A 22,457-nucleotide genomic window follows, 5' to 3' on the forward strand; every position below is an offset into this window, starting at 1 on the left:
GGAGGTGATCTCAGTCTTTCTGTATCTGGGAGATCGCTGGTTACTTCCTTGTGGTTTTACACCAGCTACATTAGCAACCTTCTTAGATGTCTTCTTGTTGGCAGGGGTCTTTCCTCGCAATTCATGTACACGTGCTTCCAACTTAAAGGTGGGTTGACCATCCCACTTCCTCATGTCCTCCCCCTGGTCGCGCAGGAAGAACCAGAGTTCGCCACGTGTCATGCGCCTTGGCTTTCCTTTCCCCCTGACTGGGACAGAAGAGAAATGATTTCTTGGGGAGCTCCTAACATCCAGGGCACTCTCCCGTAGCGATGAGGAGGTACCAAGACTCTCTTCAAAGTTCTGAAGCCAGGAAGAGACTGCCTCCACAGTTGGCGTACATCTTAGTCCTTCTCCCGCATCCATTTCTGGGTAGTACATCGCGGCCAAGCCGGCAGAATACGAGGATGGCGCACCTTTAATCACCTTCCTCCACATGGCCCGTGTGCATGGGACATCCTCTGGATTTTTAGGGGCTTCATCATTATCTGGATCACCATAGATGACTTCCATCACTGCTAATTCTCTCAGGTACTGGACACCTTCATCTGCAGTAGCCCACTTCCCTGGGGTGTGGTCCATAAGATCTTCCTTAAAAGGATACCTTGCTTTAACACTTGAAAGGAGCCGTCTCCACAGACTGCAAATTGTTGTCTCTTTTCCAATTCCCCTTTCAATTCCTCGATTTCTAGCAAGGGAACCCAGCTGTTGGGCTTCCTTACCTTCCAGCTGTTGAGCATCTGCCCCATTATCCCAGCATCGCAGCAGCCAGGCAGCGATCCGCTCACCCGGCTGGCGGCAATAGTCTTTCCGCAGATCTCGCAGTTCTGATGACGTCAGGGACTGGGTAGTTTCTGCCTCCTGTTTCAGTTCTGTTATTCCCTCTTCTGATACCTTTGCTGAAGGACCAGCTTCTTCCTCCTCTTTCTCCTCCCTTATTAATCGAGGGTATGGGCCTGTTGTTCTCCTTGTCCATTGTTTCTTTTTTACTACTGGGGCAATCTCTGTTGTTGTTATTGTTTGAGTTCCCATGTCAACTACAGCCCTTTGAGAGTGCTGAACTGCAGCTCGATAAGCACAGGCCAGGCCCCAGTAAAGTGCTAGAAGTTGCTGATTCTCATTGGGATAGGCAAGACACCCCTCTATCAGGTGATGTGTCAATTTTGTGGGGTTGCTTGCCTGTTCAGGGGTGAGATCCCAGGCTACAGGAGGTGATAACCGTCCTAGGAATCTGCCCAACTCCTTCCACTCTCCCTGCCACCCAGGAACAGGCCGCCTTAGAGCACATTTTGGCACCGATTCACTCAAAATTTGCCTTCTCTTACACCAAGAGCATACCGAGCTCCACACAACCCACAACAGGCGAACAGCATTAATAAAGAGTATCAATGAACTAACATAAGGATGACTAAGTACCTCAGGAGCCTGCAAAATAAAACCACTCATGATGTTCCCGATTCCTTGCAGCATGTTCCCGAGCTTAACAAAATAAAGATAAGCAGCGCAATAAACAAGCCCGTGACCATCACAAGAGCTTGTTGCTTAATAACTACTATAGCTACAGCACATTTAATATAAAACTGCCGTTGTTTTGCCCCACGTTGGGCGCCAGAATAGACTGTGATGGTTTGACTCTGACTAAATGCCAGGTATCCACCAAGTCGCTCTGTCACTTCCCCCCCCTCCCTTCCCTTTGTTTTCTCAACAGGGTAAAGAGGGGAAAGAAGATAAACTAACCCTTGTGGGTGAAACAAAAGCAGTTTTAATATAAGCAAAGCAAAGCAAAAGTCCGCGCACGGAAGCAAAAGCAAACAGATTTATTCTCTACTTCCCATGAAGAGGCGATGTCGGGCCTTCTCAGGAAGCAGGGCTCCAATACGCATAGTAGTTGCCTCGGAGGACCAAGGGTGACCCCACCCCCTTCCTCCTTTCTCCCAGCTTTATACTGAGCAGATGTCATATGGTATGGAATATCCCTTTGGTCGGTTTGGGTCAGCTGTCCTGGCTGTGTCCCCTCCCAAGATCTTGCCCACCCCGTCCCACTGGGGGAAATGTCAGAAAGAGCCTTGGTGCTGTGTAAGCACTGCTCAGCAGCAGCCACAACACCAGGGTGCTATCAAGACCCTGCAGCTCCCAGCATAAACCACAGCACCGTGAGGGCTGCTATAGGGGAAAACCGATTCCAGTTCAGCCAGACCCAATACATAGTCATTAAACAAAGAGATCTTGTTATACAGCAGCTCTTGAAACTGCTGAGATCTTTGCTTCTTTTTAGGTACGTGGAAGTGTTAGAATGTCTCTTGCCAATAAACATAAGTGTGTTTGTCCAGGTTGCTTACCCAGTGTAAATACTTGATCTCTAAGTCAGACGATATCAAGTTCTTTAATTAAAATCAGAAAAAGTTGGTAACGGCCAATTGTCAAGTCATTTTCTTTGTAGAAAAATCCCCATCTCCAGGTATTAGAGATAGATTTATATCCCAGAGGAAAGGCAGAATTTAATCTCCAGATCTCTGTTTTTGCATCATATGACTCTGTGTGATGCAGTTAAGCACTTAAATACAAAATTTTTTTTGGACTTATGTTAAGATCTTTACCTAGTTGGGAATACTTGACAACTTCTATCAGGTAATTAAAAGAATGAAAGGGGGGGGGGGAAGTATTTGTATTTGTTCTGTGGAAACTTATAAAATGGTCTTTATGCAGAACTCTACTGGATATTTTGTTTGCTTTGAAAAAGGTGACATGATTTTCAGGGCTTGTAAATTTGGATCCTGCTTGTGATGGGCCAGAAGACATAACTTAGTCATCTAAGGTGTGTGGTAGAAGAGCCATATGTGCAAAGCGAGATCAGTCATTTATTCAGGTGCATTCAGAATCTATGCAGTTGAAGATTTGTGGCTGCCTGTCTGTTGTGTGACAGAAATAACTGTGTGAAAAAACCACTTTTGCCTCCTTTTCCTGCACTGAGGTGGAAACACCTCCTTATTAAAGAGAGATGATAAACCTTTTATGAAGATTCAGTTTCTAAAAATGTCTGTTCATGCCACTGGTGGCCAACTGAAATGCTGGGGTTTCAACCCCAAGCCCCAAATGAAGGTTGACATATGGGTGATTCCCACAGCCCTTCACAAAGGGGGGGGTGAGTTTGCCTTCAGGCTTCCCTCCAGGGTGTGGCCAGCCTGGCAGGGAGAGCCATTGGGTAAAGGAGCCCCAGGTGTCTGCATTAAGTAAACAAAGGTCAGGTGTCCCACTGAGGGATAAAAGCTGGGACCACTTGCAGGAAGGGGCAGTGTCTGTCTGTGAGGTGGAGGCACTGTGCAGAGTTCCCTGTTGGGGAAGGACCTCCTGCCTCCCTGGGACTGGGCTCCAGTCAGGTCTGGCTTTTGTAAATGCAGGCTGTGTAGAGATTCATTATGTGGCTTCCTTGGTCTTATGTATTTGGCTTGTTGACTCGTGTCCCATCCCTTCTATGGGAAACTGCATGTCACCATTTATTCCACCCATTGTTGGTCATGTGGTGTCGTTGTTGGGGTCAGTGGGATTGATGTCCATTATGTATAAACTGACTTGTTTGTACCCCCAGTGCTCACCCATGTACTGAACCTTTTGTATCAAATACAAATTGGTTATTGGTTCATCTTTATTCTGGCTGTGTCCTTTATGCTAGGCCTGATAACTGGCAAAACACCACCTCAGTAGATGCTTTTCTTGCAGTTAGCATGGGAAGCCCATTGTCTTTCTCCTCTGCATGTGAGCCATGTGCTCCAGAAAGATGGAGTGTTATGGAAATGGCATAGGAAGTTTAAAAAGCTACTGTGGTTTCTGTATACATACAGACGAGACAGCTGGAGGTTTTTGTGTACTATCAAATTGCCATCTTTTGCTGAGGGTTGCGTTGTAATGTGAAGGAATGAACATAGACTGAAGTAGTACTGTGGAAATACCATTGTTTATTTCAATAAAAGTTCACTGTCATTATTTACCAAGGTGAGGTATGGGGAAGGTTGGCTGGTTTTTGGTTTAAGAGCCCAAAATTTAAGGGGACCATCTCAAGTATGTGAGTCAGCTCAGATCTTTGGAGATAGGCAGCTGACAAAGTTTGAGAAGGCCACTCCCAGTGTATGGAAAGCTCAGTAGCCCTGTTGTTTAGGAGTATAGGTTTGTGTCGTACAACAGCAAAACCAAAAGCTTGGCCAAACCCATTGATGAGCAAGAGTTTATCATTCTTATTGAAATAGATTGGAAGATGGCAGAAAACACAATGTGCTCATGACTTGCAAGCTGAGGTAGTTCAGATGTGTAAAACTACTTGATTCATAAAAGGGATGATTGAAAGTACAGTCAAAGTAAACTGGGAACTGGGACTTCACAGTCACAGGAGCTGAGTGGCAAATCTGTATAGGGAAGATTGGGGAAGTAGTTGATGACTCACTGCCCATCCTTCTGAACTCACAGCCATTACTTGCTAGAAAAAAAATGAAGATACTTTCTCAACAGATAGCTGGCTTGTAATGTTCCTGTCTTGTGAGATTTCTACTTTCAACAGATGAAGTACATATGTTTCACTCTTGAAGTTAGGAGTGTGTGCTCTGATGTTTTATTTTAGGCTCTCTTTTTTTGGTCATTTAACTACTTAAAAAAGTTTGGGGCAGAACCTAGTTGTGAATGTGAATTTTTAATGAGAGCCTCTCTGAAGGGGTATTTTAGTAAGATGCACGGGGAATACCTTTTCACATAGGAGTTAGTTGCTGTTGTGTTTTACAAAGCTTGAGGAGCCTGACTGGAAGTACTCTATTCTGAAGCCTTAATGAGCAGATTCACAAAAGCCTTAATACATAAAAGTCTGCTAGTCTACAAATGCCAGGCTTTATCTAGTGTGTGTGGAATTGCTCTTCTGACATAAATGCAGCCTAGCTGAGAGATAGAAGCAAATGTGTGGAAAGCTGGGGTAAAATATGTCATTATTGAGATAAAGATAATGGTGGTAGTTTCTTGTGCAGCACTTGATGCAAGGGTATCCTACTGCCTAAGCTGGTAGTCACATAGCAGATAGGTGGGCAACAAGTAGAAATGGAGTGGAAAGAAGTCCACAGAAAATAACAGTGACTACTGCTCTTTCCCTATGTGGAACACAGCACAACCTTAAAGGAGAGGCATTGAAATGAAACTTGGAGAAAAAGAATAAGATATTCCTGACTACACAAGCTTTCGAAATAAGTGTTCTGTTCAGTTGAGGGTGGGGGAATGGGCAAGGAGTCTTGGGAACAGTGTTGATGGGTGGTTTTAGTAGAGAAGACACAGTTGGCTTTCTCTTTGGTAGGTTTGGGGATGTTTTCAATTTGGTTGGGTCCAGGTCGAGGTTACGAGTTAAGTCTGTAAATTGTAGTAACCCTCTGCTTTAAGCTGTACATTGTTTTTCAGTTTTTGAATTGTGAAGGGCATTGGACTCTCTTGGGTTAAACTTGGCCAATAAAAATTCCCTCCTCAACCTATTAAGGAACTTAAGTGACATGAGGTTTATTTCTTTAACTTATTTTGGGTTAAGCTGGCAAACTTTTTCGTTATTCACAAAACCTTGAGGAGCTGACTCTTGAAAAAAGAAAATGTTCTCATGCACGGGCTCTGGTATGCCAAGCTTTCACTCATAACAGATTTTTATGATGCAAATTATAAACTTATGAGAAGTAGAGTTTATAGTGGAAAGAATGACAGAGCTTTAATTACAGCTGTGCTATAACAGAGCAGTTCATAGTGAGCTGCCGACCATCTAAACTGCACTATAATCTACAGTCAGAACATCTTGGATTTAGCCTCACGAGCAGTGTCATTGCAAGTGCCTTGCTTGTGAACTTGCTGGTTTATATGTTATTCTGCTGTACAGTTTCAGGGTTGAGGTTGTTTATCTCTTGTATACTAAAGATGATTGTTTATGATTAGGTGCTTAGCCAGATGTGGGGAAGGGGAAGAGATGGCTGGTTGACTTCAGGTGTAGACAATTCTGAATGCTAAGAACAGACTCCAAAAATACATGTTAATCTTACCAGGAGAGGGGACAGTAAGTTCTGCATCTCTGCTGTTATTGTTCATTCTTGGTTTTGTTATGTAGGTTTTGTGAGCTTAGGCAGAATTGTTTAGAGTTGAGAAGTTAGTTGTTAAACCGAGGCAGTTTGTCTGTACCAGGAGAGCAGGTTTTGAGTTTATTGTTTTGAAACTTGGATGTTGTTGCTTGGTACCAAGTGATAGTGTCCCATTTCAGAGATAAAATAATATTCTGCCTTTTACGTTTTGCAAGCCTACATTGCTGCTCAAGACCGTGAAAGCATCATCTATTCTCCCTTGCTCCCAGCTTTTGTTGCCTTCTCACCCACAAAACTGATTGTATCTTCTGAGAGTTATGAAGTGTAAACACACTTCAGGTTTTGTATCTTGGGCCTACCTTCAAACAGCCCAACAGTATGGCACAAGGCTGTGAGACGGTGGCTTTGTATGAATCTTTCCTTTTTATTTGCTTAAGGCAGTTCCCCCCCCTCGTTTTGAGTGTCTGCATAATTCAAAGTGAATTGGGGTTTTTTTGTTAACAAAGTAAATTGTTATTTGAGTGAATGTGCATCCTTCATTTTTATATGCAGTGTCTGTATGAGGATGTTGTAACTGAGATGCAAGAGGGAGCAAGGTGTAAAGATTGTCTACGTCCTGGTGGAATATGAGAGCACAAAACCGGTTAGGAGAGTAGTAATGTAGCTGGCTGTGGGTTAAATAGCAGACAGAGGAAAAAGAGGGGAGGATACCAAAAAAGCTGATCTTGCTGAAGCTTTGGAATGCTGAATCCAGGGGTGGGGAAGTAGGGGTGGTTTGGGAATATTCTCAAGCCTTTGTTAAATGTTTTTGCAGTTGGAAACCATGTGAATTCCATAGCCTCAAGCTGTGTTTATTCCTCTCTCTTTTTTACCTTTAATTTTTCCAGCTGAAAAGCCAGATGATTGACCTCTTTTTTTTTTTTTTTGGCCACTTATGGCCCTCTGCTTCATACAGTCAGCAAGAAGAGACAGTAATATTCTGTGTTTCTAAAGACAGGTCTCTGCCTCCTAAGTCTTGTCTTTATCTCACAAAACAATTATTTTCTTTAGCTACCCTGAAGACTCATCTGGACCCAGTTTGTAAAACTTCTGTAATATGACTGCATGTGTTTAGGTGAGGAGTTATGGCTAGTGATACTCTAAATGTCTGGATTTTAAAAGCTCTTTTAGTTTGAGGCTGTGTTTTTGAATAAGGGGAGGCTCCTGTAGGTAAGCAGGCAGCTGTTGGTAGTGAAACTATCCCAGGAAATTAAGGCCCAGAGATTTGATTTTGGGAGCTCCTGCAGAAGTGGGTTAAATGGGAAATTGGATTTAGGGCAAAAGAGGAATAGCTGCTTTACAAACTTACCTCTCTAAATTCAGTGAAGTGTGCATACTTTCTTTTTCTCTTGAACTATATGTACTCCGTTCATGTGTAGGCTAAGCAGAGGAAATGCAAGTCATCCACAATGGTGTATCTGTTTGCATATGAAAGCAAATTAAGGCTCGGTTTACACATGTCTTATGATCATTGTGCTGCAGTATGATTTCAATTCAGTGGTGAAATGGATTCTCATGTGGTTGGTATGTCCGGTAAGGGTAAGGTTCAGTTAGAACAATGTTCAGAAATCGTATTAATGAAGCTGAAGGGTAGGGTAATGGACTGGTACTATTTTAGATAGAAAACTTTCAGTTTATCCCCTTAGTAACTTTAAGTTAATTTTGCTGAGACTAGAGAGGTTGGTTTTTCAAGGAAAAAGAAAGAAATGTTTGTGGCATCAGCCACTATTATTTTGTTTGAATTACATGGTTTATTGTGAGGTAGCAAAATAGCTTTTACAGTTCCGTAATTGCATAGCAAAGTGGCATCTGTTTTATTGGCTTTATTAAACTTTCAGCAACTCACACAGTATGGGATTATCAATTTTTAGTCAACCCATTATATTCTTAGTTGGATAAAACATTTAAATTAAAACAAACAGCTAACTTTACTAGCCACACTTTCAGTCTATGTCCATTTACATACCTTATCCTAGATGGCATAATCCAGATCCAGAAAAGAAGGGTGTCTTTCTAAGTACAAGACACTGAGTTTTTTACCAGACCCTGGAGTTGTTATTTTTAATCTTGCTGCTTTCCTTTCCAGTTTAGCCCTACAGATGTCTGTGTGCTGAGGTTTTCCAAGTCTCCTGTTTCTTCCTGTCACTTAGATACTGTTAGACCCCATGTATCAGATTAGGCTCTCTAAGGACACTCCTGGGTGGCTGGTGACTTGGGCTGCATGTACAATACAGATTTTTTCATTTAGAATATGGGTGGTGGAAATCTTGCAAGTTAAAATGAGCTTGTTCCCCTTTAAGGCTGAATGGATTTGTTTCCCTTGTGCACTTGATGGATATGAATGCTTACTAAGGATTTATCCTGGATCTCTACATTCTGCCTGTTAAACCTATGCTGCCTTGTGTAATATAATTCAAGTTTTCTTAGATGAAAAGAAGAAAAGGAAGAGAAAATCTGACTCTAACCTATTGGTTAAACTCTTGTGAAAAAGCAAGTCCCAGCCTCTCCTAAAGAACAGTTTTAAATGGTATCGTAGTAACACTCTTGCAAAACAGAGACACACACCATTAAAACCTTAAAGAGCAAACAAGACCTCCCTCCCTGTCATGGAACTGTCTATTTAACTCTGCCATATTCTCTTTTTCCTTCTCTGTACAGCCAGTAATAATTCTGTAATAACGTGTATTTGAAAACCTGCATATCTAATATGAGTCGTGTTCAGGATAATGAAATTCCAAGCTAAATGTGGGTCTCTGATTTCTGTTGAAGTTGGCTGCAATGAGGCTTTCTGTATATTACTTGTCTGGGCTTGCATGTCTTGCCTTGCATAAATAGTGTGTTTTGTTATTTTATGCTGTATTAGGTGCCTGTGAGTAGAGCCAGTGTGCTCTACTGGCTTTGATAGGGTGTTTGAAAAAGCATCACTGCAGCATTAAGCAGCACACACATTCTTCGAGTTGTAATGCTTCATTCATCTTTGTCGTGGTGCTACTGTGTGTTAACTTATTAGTACAAGTCATATTCATTTTAGTTATGGACTTTTAAAACAGGCTTAAACTCGCATTTGTTTTTCTGCTAAGGTATCAAATGACTCAAAGTGTTCTGGTAAGAGACTAATCTAAACACTGAAATGTTAAGAAGGATATCTGGTAGAATAATTCATGCTACAATGTCCTTGACGTTTCTCGAAATTAAATCAGTTCTGAAGCCTCTCTTCAGTCACCAAAATTTTTTTAAAAATCAACCAACCAAAACCCAAACAAATAAACAAAAAATTGAAGGCTATTCAAAAACCCCAGGGAAAAATGTAAATAGGAGAGATAAGTTGTTTTATTCTCATGTTTAGCTTTGATGTCATCTTCCATTTCCTTCCCAGTCAGACAGGCTAGAAGTTTGTCTTCATTTTTGAAATTACTGTATAAAAAGCTTAATTTCTAACTTAATCCCAGAATTCGGACTTTGTGACCTTTGGAAGCCAGTTCTTAATTGGAAGTTTGGCTTGGACATGATACAAGTGCCTTCTCTGAAGTTAAATCCTAATATGATACATTAGAAGAGAGGAGAATTTGCTGGAGGAGAGGAGATAACATAAATTATTTGGGTAATTTTGCAAATCTTACAGATACAGTATAGTCTTAATGTTTACAATTTAACTGAATGTTTGCAGTGCATATCCTGTCCATGTCCTGGAAAAGATCGTTCGGTTAAGAGGAGGCGTAGTGTTGGGGGGGATGTGTAGTGGATATACATGGATGTGTATATACCAGCAGAGAACTGGAAGGTAATTGCCAGAGAGAAGATGTCCCAGCAGCAAACAGTTCCATGTCTGTATATATTTTTCCTAAACTGAGCAAAGTGAAGAAAAATCTGGAGTATTTACCTGGAATTTCAGGCTGTAGCTTCTTAATTGTCTTTAAACTTTTGTCCCTAGACTGAATAGGCCAATAGTCATTGATGCAGCCTATGTGGAAAGGTAGTAAAATGCCTCCAGATAAGAAGAACACTTTTGCTTGTGTTATCGGGATAAATTGTATGGTATTGCTTAGGGAGAAGGATGTGACAAGAAGGGAGGGTGGTCCCATCTCTGTCTCTACTTGTGAATGCTAGACCTAGCCGGGCCTCAGAGGTCTGTGAAAACACTGAGATAAGCAATGATTGGGAATCTTGCTTTATGTTTCTTGGCTCGTGAACTTACCCCTTGGCCTATACAGCAGGGCGCCAACTCCCGCTAACAGGATGAGTCAAGAGAAGTCAAATACCCTGCAGAGTCAGGTATCACGCCACCACATACAAATAATTGTTTCGTGTTTTGACTGCATATTTCTGTTTTACCACTTTTTTTTTTTTTTTTCAAAATGTCATGTCTTGAAGAACCAGAATGGAGCCACAATTTGTGTGCAATCCAGGAAGCCTAGGCTGCAGACTAGATGGAAAAAATAATTTGTTTAAAATCTCACGTTATATTTTATCATTCCCTTTCCATCTTCTTGCTTCAAAGTCAGTTCAGCATATTTGTAAAACCTACAGCTAGTAAAACTACTGGGAAAGAAGAGATCTGTTTTCAGTTAAACGTCTCTGTACTGTAGCTCCAGTATCAGGTTTGGATTGATGCCTCACTTACAGGGCTGGGAGCATTTTAAAAATACAGCTCCAGAAGCTACCCACGGAATTTGGTTTTTATTTCCCTTGTTAGGCAAGTAATTGCTAGATTGGCAGTAGATTTCTTTGTTGTAAAATCCAGATCGCTGAAAGTAGCCATTGTGAAAGACTGAAGCAACCCCACAGCACCCCCCAGTGAATTCTCTTCATCTTGCTGTAGGATGGTTTGCAAATGTGCAAGCAGTGTTGCTCGTTTCTGAGAGTAATGTGAAGTGTCCTTAGGATTAATTGGGTTTTATGCTACTAAACTGTGCAACTGAGATGGGTTGGCGGGAGCAGTTGGTTTCACAGGTTGATTGGTGACTTTGCTTGCTTTTCTTAAAGAATCTTGTGTTTGGTGGGACAGTGGAGAACTGTACAACCCAAGTGAGCTGGTAGAAACAAGGAAAATGCTGTCTTTTAAGGAAGAAGGTTTTGGAAACAGTCCAAAATTAACATGAACTAGTCTTTAGTGTTGGTCTACTGCGTTATCTTCTATCTTTTCATGCCTTTTTCCTATTTGGAGTTTTCTTTGCTTCTGTAGAAAGCCTGTGTGAGTGGTACTGTTGACTGCATGTCTAACATGTCCTCTGACCTAATACAGGTTATGCTGCAGGTTTATTCTCACAGGATTTTTCATCAGGCATTTTGTTTTCTGGATATGAGCAGTTGGAACCTTTTGACTGACTTTTGACAGCATCCAGACTCCTCTGCTCAAGTATCTCCCCATTTTGTATTCTTATGTTTTACATTCCTTGCTGTAGTGATTTGCACTTGTCTTCACAGCAGTTACATGTGTTTTCTCTATATTAACACTTCTGTTTTAACAAACATTAACTGTAGTTGACCACAGACAGCCTTCTGCAAATAAAGACACCTGAAGTTTTCTCTCACTTAGTGAAGCATTGGTAATCCCAAAATGTGGGAACTTTTTGTTTTGTTTTCCGCTTTTATGCACACTGTGTGGTTGGTTGGTTGGTTGGCTTGTGCATAGGAAAGATTTGAGAGATTGTTGCAGATGTCAAGTACATATCCCTTCTGTGGAGCCCTTTGCTCCAGTATGTTCTTTAAAGAATCCACTGAGAGTAGGAACAGAGACTGTTGTATTGATTTCTCATCACCTGCATGTAGCTGTTCTAGTTAATTAAATATCCTATAGAATCATATTAATTGTTAATTGTATTTTGTGGGTGTCAAAGATGAGCTGAACAAATTAATAAATTTCAAGTTCCTGCTTTGTCTCAGTGGGTATTTCTCCTTTTTCATTGTGCAGGAACCAGGGATTGAGTCCTGGTTGTGGCTTTCTATGCACAAGAGATGCGCACGAAATGTTTTAGCAGTTTTATTTGCAGGAAGGATTGGGTTTTGTCTTGGATTTTGTTGGTTTTTAAAATATTAGTTTTACCTTGGAAGTGATGATGAGAGAGAAGTTCAGAGGACGTTACTCTGTTAGGATCATCAGGAGAGGCCAGGCGGACCACAGAACCATCAAGCTGCAGGGACAGAATGGGACTGCACAGCATCTACTGAGTGTTTGCCTTCAGACTCCATACCCATAGACAGTCATTTTCGAACATTTTGAAGAGATTTCAGAAAATTTTAAATGTTCATTTGTGCTTGATTTTTGCATTAGAACTGTTGCTCTCTTACCCTTCTGATACTGTGATTTAAATTTTCAGAGCCTTTGAGAAGGTACAAATCTTACCACAGCGATGTTTATAGTACTTCGAGTGAAAGTCCATCTGTTATTTCTTCAGAACCGGATTTCAGACAAGGTAAGACCTGTGTTTAAAAACAAAACTAACCAAACACACACCCCCCCCCCAACCCAACCAATCAATCAAACAGAAAACCTAAAGAAAAAAGTTCAAGATGAAAAATAAACCCCAAAAGTAGGAAGTTAAATCTTTAGTAGGAGGCTTCATAATTACCACTAATACGAAGTTGTAAGATGATCTCATGTAATTACAACATTGTGTACATTTCAGCATAATTGGCACTCTGTTCAAAAATGAAATTTAGCACTCTGAAAGGGAACTTGGTAGGAAAAGCTGGAAATGGTTACTTTTTACTGGAGTGCTTGTTTTAAATAGCATGCTGTCAAAGTTGTTTTAGTGTACAATAACTACAAATTGCAAAAGCTTTAAAGAGATGGAGGCAAACCATTTGATGAAAATGAGGAAAGAAAGCAACAATTGGGAAGCTAGAGTATAGCTGCACTGTAGCTATTCCATACACAGAGAATTCCAACCCAGCCTCCCTGTACTCGCTGTGCTCTCAACCTTCCTTGTCTTTCTTTGTTCATCCTCCTGCTTACTGAGCCAGAAGCCTAAGGAGTAGCAACAAGTAGCAAGTCTCTTGTAGCACATTTAACTATATCTAGATAAACGGGGCTGTATGTTCTGCAAGAGCTCTCCTACTACCTCTGTTAATTGAGGGTACAGTAAGAGATGATAGTGAAATTATTTGCAAAATCAAACTCTTAAGCGTAGTATCTCAGGTGCTGCTGCAGAAAGATGTACCGGCAAATGAGATAATCATTACAAACAGAATAGCAGGTTAGTATATTGCCAAAAGGAAGAAAAAAAAAAATCAAATCTTTTTTGATAAGTTATAAGAAGGAGCCAGATTCCAGGAACAAAAATTAAACATAGGAGCTCAGCAACGTATATATTGGTTTCTTAACTCCCCTCTTGTGAACTGGATGCATAATTGCTTTACCTAGCTGCTCTGTTTCTGTTCTGGAGTGGTGTTTTATATGACGTCTCTACCAGGCATGCATCTCAACTCACAGCTGACAAAAATGTGAGAAGGTGTCTATGCAATTGTGTGGGGTCTTTTTTAATTGTTTCTTTTAGGCCTTCCTTAGTATTATTCTTCAAAGGACTTGTGTAGTGCAGCTGTTTTCGTTGCGGGAAACTGCAAGATTGCTTTGAAAACTGAAATCAACATCATAATGCTAGTTTGTCTAATACTGTAATGCCATTGTGCAGAATGCAGGAATCTGATTCCTTCTGAGTAATCTCATATGACTGATAAATCCTTGATCTTTAGATGGGATTACTCTGTGTGCTTTGTTGCCCAATCAGGTATTAATTTGTCTTTTGGTTTGCTAGTGAGAAGAAATGAAGGTTTCAAGAGAGATGATGCCAGTGGTGCTTTGCCAGGTGCTGATGATATCTCCACATCAAGTCAAGCTAATTCTCAGAGGGCAAGGTAAACCCTGTAGAAACAGTATGTTCTTGGAGTGCTTTGTATCAAAGTATTCTAAATCTACAAGTGAATTTTTCATTCCCATCCTAGCTTCCGTTTAAGGTTAAAAAATTGTATACTTGAAAGAAAAGAGCATTTCAGAATTACGTATTGCAGTCTGAAGTAAAAGTCTTGTGATGCGTTGTGGTGTAGAGGTAAGTATAGCAGTTAGGAGTTCAAATTCAGTTCCCATATTTAATGAAGACTGGATTGTACTCTCTAGAGATGCTGTATCTGTCAGGTCAGGGGCCACGTTCTGCTTGGAAATATTATTTTTATTTTCATTATACTTTTCTAAAATAAAGTTTGGAAAATATTGATGATAAAAATATAAACTAATTTTTTTATCATTTAATAAGGAAACGATCACATGCTTATTTGTTTGAAATAAGCCAAAAACCATGCATTTGGTTGTTCTGGCAAACTCTCAGTATATGTTGTTGTGTTTTGGATTTTTTTTTTTTATACCTCAGCAAGCCAATTCAGTAACAGTTTGCTTTTTGAAATTTGATGTGGTGTGTATTTGAATATGACATCAGTGAGTTTTATTTTTTCAAGTGCCGTTCATCAATATTGCTTTAAAAAGTAGGTTCTGCTTTTTACATCACCTTAATATAGCGTCTTTGTGCAGCAGAAGCGTATCTTGCCATATTTTTAGATTTTGAGTGGTTCCATTTTAAATGTTTGAGAATTTTTACTGACATTGACCTCTTTGAAGGAAAATTTTTCTAGTATCTGCTAGACACTGAGTCACCCTGGCATATTTTATAAAAATCATTCAAATAATTTTTGTAGTAAGGGAAGAAAAAAAAAACCCCAGACAGACACGTTTTCCCCCTCTTCTCTCACCACATTATAACAAAGCCTTGTTTCAGCAGTTTTCTGCTTTGTTTGAGGTAGTTCAGCAGAAAGATTGCTGCTGTGATCAGTATTTTAGGATATTTATATGTTTTTGGCATAAGTTGGATGGGAATCCTGCTCAATCACATTTAAGAAACTCAGAGGTGTCTCAAGATTGGAACTGTTTCAGGTGATGTGGCAAGCCTGTCATTTGTGTCCTCCGTGTTTGTTTAACATACAGAGTGATGTGCAGTGAGCAGGGCTTTGAACATGGAGATGATAATAGATGAACATCTGCTTCTCGCACTGTATTGTGTACCTTAAATGGGTCTGAGTAAGGCAGGGTCTCAGATGAGCTGTATCTGATTGCACATGAGCAAGAGAACAGTTACTTGGAAATCTCGCAGCTTTTGGCGATCTGCTAAGCAGCTGCATTGATTTTCTTACTACTTCCACTTTGCCTGAAAAATGTAAAGTCATTTAGAAATGTCTATATTGGCTTTTCTTGCAGGGGAGAAGGATTTAGGCATTGCTTAGATGGGTTAACACTGCTTTGTTGGCAGGAATATGGTCTATTCATGTAACTGTGTGTTAAATTGCAGTGTCCAAGCAACTTTAGAAATCCAGCCTGTCTTGACGTAAGAAGATTTTGGCTAGTGTGTGAGACTTTTAGGGCAAATTTTCAAGGACTCAGGTTACAGTTTTATGTCCCATGTAACCCCATTAAAAGCTGTAAATTTCTGCTTTGCATTTTATGCTGTTTTAGTACCACACTAAAATGGCAAAGTTGGCTATTATTACTGTGGGTACAGGAGGAGTATATAGCTTTCTTAACTTGCCATTGGTTGTTTTTTTTTCTTTTGGTGAATACTGCTAAGTCAACCTTCATTCTCCTTTGACTTGAACCCAGGAAAGTTGCAAGTTCAACACTGTAGCTATGCTTCAAAATAAAACAGTAATTTGTGGATGCTGATAGAGAACTTTTGTTTCCATTTCTGAAACATTTTCTAAATAGAAAATAGTGTGTGTGTGTGTAAATGAGTCACATTGTTGTAAATTAATCAGGCCTATTATGCAAGTGAAAATGTCATGGTAAAAGACTACATACTTTCTCATGTTTTTTTTTACTTTTGTTTTACTTTATATTGCTCTTGTTAAGGCTGGTACCTTTAGTGGACATAATTTGTATATGTGTAAAATCTAGAAGGAAAATATTGTAACTGCAGCATAGATTTATCTGTTGTGCTTAGCAATGGAATTTTACATGTATGTAACTGTACAGTGTTACTTCAAGACTTAATTTTTTTTTTTAATCTCCTGTTTCTGCTTGGTCTCCTCTCTGTAGCTTTGCTAATAGATATCACTGCACTTGCAAAAAAAATGTCCTGGTAGGGTACCACAGATAGTTCTTTACTGATTTTTGAAATGTTCCCCCATTTCATAAGGTGAAAAAGCTGCTTTTTTTTTTTTAGTACTAAACTAGTAAATATATCCAAGATGGAAAAATGAGGCCGAAGACCTGAAAGCTAGTGTTACTAGCTTTTTTTGTAGACCTGTTGAGAAACAGGAAAGCAGCCACCAGCAGAATCTGGTCATAAAATAACACTTAGATAATATCTCTGTTACTTATATGAGCTGCATAGAAAACAGCGCATGCGCACTCTCTCTGTGTTTCTCCAACAGCTGTTAAAACTTCCCAGTGCTGAAAAGTGTAAAGAGGAATACCATCAAAGATGGTAGATGGTTAAGCAGGGAGATTTCTGAGAAAGTAACTTAATCCAGAATTTTGCATGTTGCTGCTTTAAAATGTCCTGGACTACAGAGACCATGGCTTTCAAAACTAGAAACGTAAGCTCTCAAAGTAAAACTCTTAGTAACAAGTAGTTTGAAGGAGCAGATTCTCAGAGTTTACTTTTTTTGGCCAATTGTTTGATTTCAGGGTTTGGGGAAGTATATGCAATTTAATCCATTACTTGAATTCCATTAGCACTTGGCAGGATTGTTCAGTGTTTTTCTCTGTGTTCAGAGGTACCATCTGTAATTCAATACATACTGTTCCTGCGGCATATTCTTAGAGTCAGTCAGCTTAATCATCCACAGAATTATCCTTGTCAAAATGAGTTGTAAATCAAATAGGAGGATTTGGATTTGAGGGAGTCTACTGCGAGTATTTAAAAAAACCCAAACAAACAAACAGTGAAGCTGTTCAGAGTTATCAACCAGCATGACTTGTGTTGTTTGGGTGGGCTGGCCTGCTCTTAAACTAGCAGAAGCCATAGGTTTTTCAGTAGTACAATTCAGAGTACACTTAAACCCTTCTTGTAGTCTGTGATTTATCCTTTAAACTTCTTGGAATACTTTCCTCATGGCAATGAATACTTGTGTCTGTGTTTTCTCTTTGCTTCTCCTATTCCGTATTTTTGTCCTTTTTTTTTTTCTTTACCTTTTTTCTTTTTTCTTTTTCTTCCTTTACTGTTTCTTCCTTTTTCTCTCTAGGAGCAGCAGCTGACATGGATCTCTTCCTTCTGTTGCCTTTTTCTTCCACTAAATTTCATTTCCATATCCTTCCTACCTTACCGAAAGGCGTCCGTTTTTCTCAGTCTATTCCTGACCTTTCCACTGCACTAATCATTAGAGAATGCCTACCTGCTTCTCTTCTTCCAGCTTCCTTCTCTGATCCAATACCTGCAAATTTCTTGGTAAGTACATTAGGTGAGGAGTTAATTCTCTTCCTCTTTTATGGGAGTCAGTCCTCCAGGTGACTGCTCACCTACCATCTTCAGGTGAATAAGTAACTTTGAGATTCTGGTTTGCAGTCAGACATTGATGAAAATACAGAGTAGCAGCCATGTACTTGTCTGATGAAGTACCGTAGGAAACATACTTTTATGATGTTATCTGTTAGAAATGTAATTTGGATTTTTTTTTTTCTGGTTGGAGTAACAATGCTTGCATGTTCTTGAACTGCACGGAAGAGCTCTGCCTGTATCTGTCAGCAGGATCTCCTTTTCTGTCGAATGAGAAATGCATTCCTTGTCTTAGAACTGAAGAGTGAATCATGCTGCTACCCTCCATAGAAAACTGACAGTCTGACCAAGCCCAAGTTAGTTTTACATATTCAGGATGCTGAAGCAAGCTGATTTCTGGTTGGTGATAGGGTTTATATACTAGGTTATGAAAATTTTTAAACCATTAGATTTTTGAGCTTCTTCTCCAGACACCCCACACCCACTCCAATTTTCAGATAAATTAATACATATCAATGAAGATAATGAACCAACATAATTATAATACTTCATGTGATAACTTAGTGTTTCTATTGAACAGAACTGTATGTTATTAAAAAGGCAGTTTTCTTCTGCAGTAGGGGATTTCACATTAGCAAGTGTTTTCAGATACAGCTAGTTGCAACATGTCTATCTCTTTCATATATTCGTTGATAATTCATAGATATTTATGTACAGAAAGTGTTTGGTTTTGTTTTATTTCAGAGCCCATCCTTAGACCTTGATCTGAAGGGTGCTTGTGGGTGTATTTAACTTAGTTCATTGTGAATATTCCCACGTATGTCAATCTTAATAAGCTTCCTCCTGGTGAAAAGCTAAGCATGTGCACAAGTCTTTGCAGGTCTGAGGCCTTTTCTCATTACTTTATCCTTTTAGGTGTACATTATTATTAAGTCTGTTGCAGAAAGGAACAGAGGAGGGAGAAGGGAAGCGATACTGTGAAAGCCCTGCACAATGGAAAGGATAATGGGCTTACATTAATACAGTGCAGTTACAGAAAAATGTATCTTCCCTGAAATGCCATTTGAGGAACTTCAGCGTTGTTTTGCTCAGTTTGTGGCACATAAGTGATGTTTTATTGTTTGGACTCTCATGATAACATTACTCTTCTTATTTTAACGCTGGTTTTGTATGCTAACCAATGAAACATTAGTATTAAAAAAAAGATAAGAGAATGTGGTGTACTGTTCGTGCTATTGGCATTCATTAGAAACTCTGCTGTAAAAATATGAAAAAAATTTGAAATCACATCCACCAGTTAGCATAGACTACTGTCTGGAAAGGTGCATTTTCTTTTAGTTTAACTGATTTGTCATTCACCAAACATAACTTTAGGCTCTTTTAAAAACCAGGTAAATAAATTTAATGTCGAGTCTGTAGATTACCTTTTGCTACAATGGGCTGTATGTCAGTGTCAGTGCAGGACTTACTCAGCATTTATCTGTATTCCTGAACTTCAGTGCAGTGATACGCAGGCTTCAAAACACTTTGCTCTTTCATGTTTTTCATAACTCTAGTGTACCATCTAAAGCTGACACTTAGCTTAGAATTGCTAAAAGTGTTTTTTGGTGGATGCAAGTCTTGTTGGTTTTCCCTGTCCATTTATGTTTAAAAATTGTATAGTTATGTTAACAGAGGGAGAGCACTATTTTTTCTGGTTTAGGACTTATAAAGAAGCCTTGATTGGTTTATATATATATTTAGTTTGGGGTTTAAAGGTGGTTTTCTGAGAGCACGGGACAGAGGGAGGGGAGTAAAAGTTGGTTTTATTTTTATTGGATTTATACTTTCTTTGCCCTACCTAACCTCCCGATTTTAAAATAAAAAATCGCTTTTGTTCATCCTAAATGGGACATAGATTTCTTTCCACAGAGAATAAAGTTGGTAGGACACTTGGGAACCATACCAGCTGAGAAAAGAACTGGAGGATAGGTTGCTGTGCTCTTCAGAAATACTGATGAGGTTTTTTGTGTTTCTCTTTTTTTTTTTTTTTTTTTTTTTTTCCCCTTCATATTATTGACTTAAATGCTAATGTCTTTTTTTTTGTGGTGGCTGTGTATCAACCAAGCCATTCTTAGGAATTTAAAAGAAAAGGGATTTTTTTCAGCAAAATAAAATGATGGAAACATTAGTATAATTTAGTTTATAGGATGTTGATAAATATAAAATATTTATATAAGTATTTCAAGCTATTCTACTCAAGAAGAATCAGGGAATAAATAACAGTGCTGTGAAAAGAGTTCATCAAGAATTGCTGCAGAGAAAGTGATTGGAGCAATATTTACATGAAGTACACTTAATTTTTTCTCTAACAATATATTTTCGAGCATGCCTTGGTCACAGTCCCTGCTTGAACAGAGAAATTAAGATATTTTCAAACCATTAATATTTTTTTTCCCCCTGTGTGTTCACTGGTTTTTGTACTGATTCACTAGGTTTGTAGTGCCAAGTATTTTTTTAGACTGCAGCTGGGCCTTTCTTTTCACATGAATAAACGACAAGTAGCTGTAGAAGCTTGGCATGTTTGCTCATTTTCTATATTGATGGATTGCTGTAGAGTCCTAACTTCCTTGCTGCTGAATAATTGTTGTGTTTAATGTAGCGTTTAATAACCGGTTTTTGTGTTGTGGGTTTCCACTTAGGTAAGTGCTTAAAGCAGCAGAATGTCTTAGGCGTACCTAGTTATGTCATTCATCCCTTCTGACTATATGTAGGCAACATGAAGCACCATTTGAAGGCAATCTGATAAGTCAAGAAGTGATGCTGAAGCGTCAGGAAGAAGAAATGATGCAACTGCAAACCAGAATGGCACTCAGGCAATCCCGACCTAACCTCTACCCAGGAGATGCGATTAGGTCCTCAATGCTTGACATCACCAGAGATCCGCTGAGAGAAATAGCCCTGGAAACAGCCATGACACAAAGAAAACTGAGGGTAATGCCCTGATCTCAGGTGAACTCTTATTTTCATTGAAACAGAGCGGTGTCTTGACTGAAACTCTTATATGTTGGAATCACAAGCTGGGTCCTGTAATAAACAGTCATCAAGAGATTAAATACTAGGTATGTGGTGTTGCTCTGATAGGAAAGACTTAATTCTCTCAGGGCAAACTCCTGAGGTTTTGCGGCATTAATGACTACCTAGCTTAAAGCAGTATCAAGAGATTCTAAAACAAACAGCAAGCTTTGACTAAAGATTGCATCAATTAAACAATATAGTGTCCTAACAATGATAAGATTTGGGTTTCTTCTGTATTCTGGGGTGTTTTCAACCACTTCGATTTGCATTTATTTCTCTTATTGGAATATTGCAATTACTTCTCTTAGTGGAATGTGGATGTGTCCTACCAGCATCAAAGTTTATTAAATGAACAAGTCCAGAAGGTAAAGAAAGGTAGAGAGGATTCATTTGACCCTTGGATTCACCCAAAATTACCATGCAGACTCCCCTTTCCTTTCCCAGCTGCCCTCTGCCACTGCTTTCAGTGAATTGGATTGACATTATTTTTTTTAAGGATGGAAAACTTGAACCAAGACTCTGGTGAATTTGTTGCCTAATCCAGGGTAATAGTTGTTGTATCTGTCTCCAGTACATAGCACTCTGACCAGTTAGTTCATGCAGACTTTAACCAACCAGATTGGTTCCCCACCCTGGCCCTTGAGGTTTACCTGCAGATGCTTTACATCTAGTACACAGCTGTTCAGAGCTGTATCAGGCAGAGTTAGCAGGCAATAGCCAATTAAGGTTTTCCTTCAAAAAGTTAATCTTGGGTCACTCTATTAATGTGGTGTTGAAGTGGCTATTGTGCAGAGGACTTCCGTTAACAGTTTGGACAGATGACCTCTTAGAATTTACAGGGGGAATTAGTAGGACATATATTTGTCTACAGGCAGACGGAAGCTGGCCAGGATCTCTACTTCAACCCAGCAGATATAATTAGGCTGAAACATTTCAGTCTTCAGGAGATGAGACTTGTGTGTCACAGTCAGAGATTTGTCAAGGCAGAATTGCCACCAATGCAGAAAACTGTAGCAGTGTCAGGCAGTTGCTCACTAAGATAAGCCCAGGTGGTTCCAATCTGCAAACCCTGGGTTTTTTACCCTGCAAAGGAAGGAAAATATGCAGAGTAATGTCACCATCACTGTAGCTAGCCAGTGGTATCTGGCACACATTGTGGCAAAATCAGGTTCTTTAGACCTACCAGCTCATGGGAGGAGTTCAGGGTAATTTTTTAGTTTCGGCCTTTGGTTCCTTTCTGGCATTTTCAAGGCAGGAGTTAACTGTGCCTCAGTCATTCTAGCAGCACTGTTCATTCATACTGTTATCATTTGCAGAATTTCTTTGGCCCTGAGTTTGTGAAAATGACAATTGAGCCTTTCATCTCCTTGGATCTACCGAAGTCTATCTTGGTAAGAAAAGGGCTATTCAGCTGTCAGTGGCGGGGAAGTATGTTAGATGAACAAATGCACTTTTATCACAAAGTGTGAATGTTGGGAAATTGTATTTCACAAAACGCAGACTAAGAAAGGGAAGAATGATGACAGCAGACGTAAAGTAAATGTGATGCTTCTAAGTGGACAGAAGCTGGAGCTGACCTGTGATACCAAAACGATATGTAAAGATGTCTTTGATATGGTCGTTGCCCATATTGGCTTAGTGGAGCATCACTTGTTTGGATTGGCTACTTTAAGAGGTAAGAGTAATGTTTTCATGCAGTTGACAGAAGAGATAAGGAGAGACTGCCTGGCATCTGCAAGGCATTCACTTTGAGTACTGTTCTCCT

General features: G+C 39.7%; 1 protein-coding gene across 9 annotated transcripts in view; it reads left to right on the forward strand.

Moving 5' to 3' along the window:
* Positions 1–22,457, forward strand: part of PTPN13 (protein tyrosine phosphatase non-receptor type 13) — a 131,847-nt gene that overhangs the window by 67,108 nt on the left and 42,282 nt on the right. For 8 of the 9 annotated variants that reach the window (XM_074904942.1, XM_074904945.1, XM_074904943.1 and 5 more), the window contains 5 exons: positions 12,476–12,571; positions 13,913–14,012; positions 20,389–20,608; positions 22,009–22,083; positions 22,193–22,367. In XM_074904942.1, coding sequence (XP_074761043.1) covers positions 12,476–12,571; positions 13,913–14,012; positions 20,389–20,608; positions 22,009–22,083; positions 22,193–22,367 — 666 coding nt within the window. Of the gene's footprint in view, positions 1–12,475; positions 12,572–13,912; positions 14,013–17,081; positions 17,588–20,388; positions 20,609–22,008; positions 22,084–22,192; positions 22,368–22,457 lie in introns of those variants that run through there. The other variant, XM_074904949.1, reaches the window with a different exon arrangement.

This window comes from Athene noctua, chromosome 4, assembly GCF_965140245.1.
Source record: "Athene noctua chromosome 4, bAthNoc1.hap1.1, whole genome shotgun sequence".
NCBI classification, from domain to species: Eukaryota; Metazoa; Chordata; class Aves; order Strigiformes; family Strigidae; genus Athene; species Athene noctua.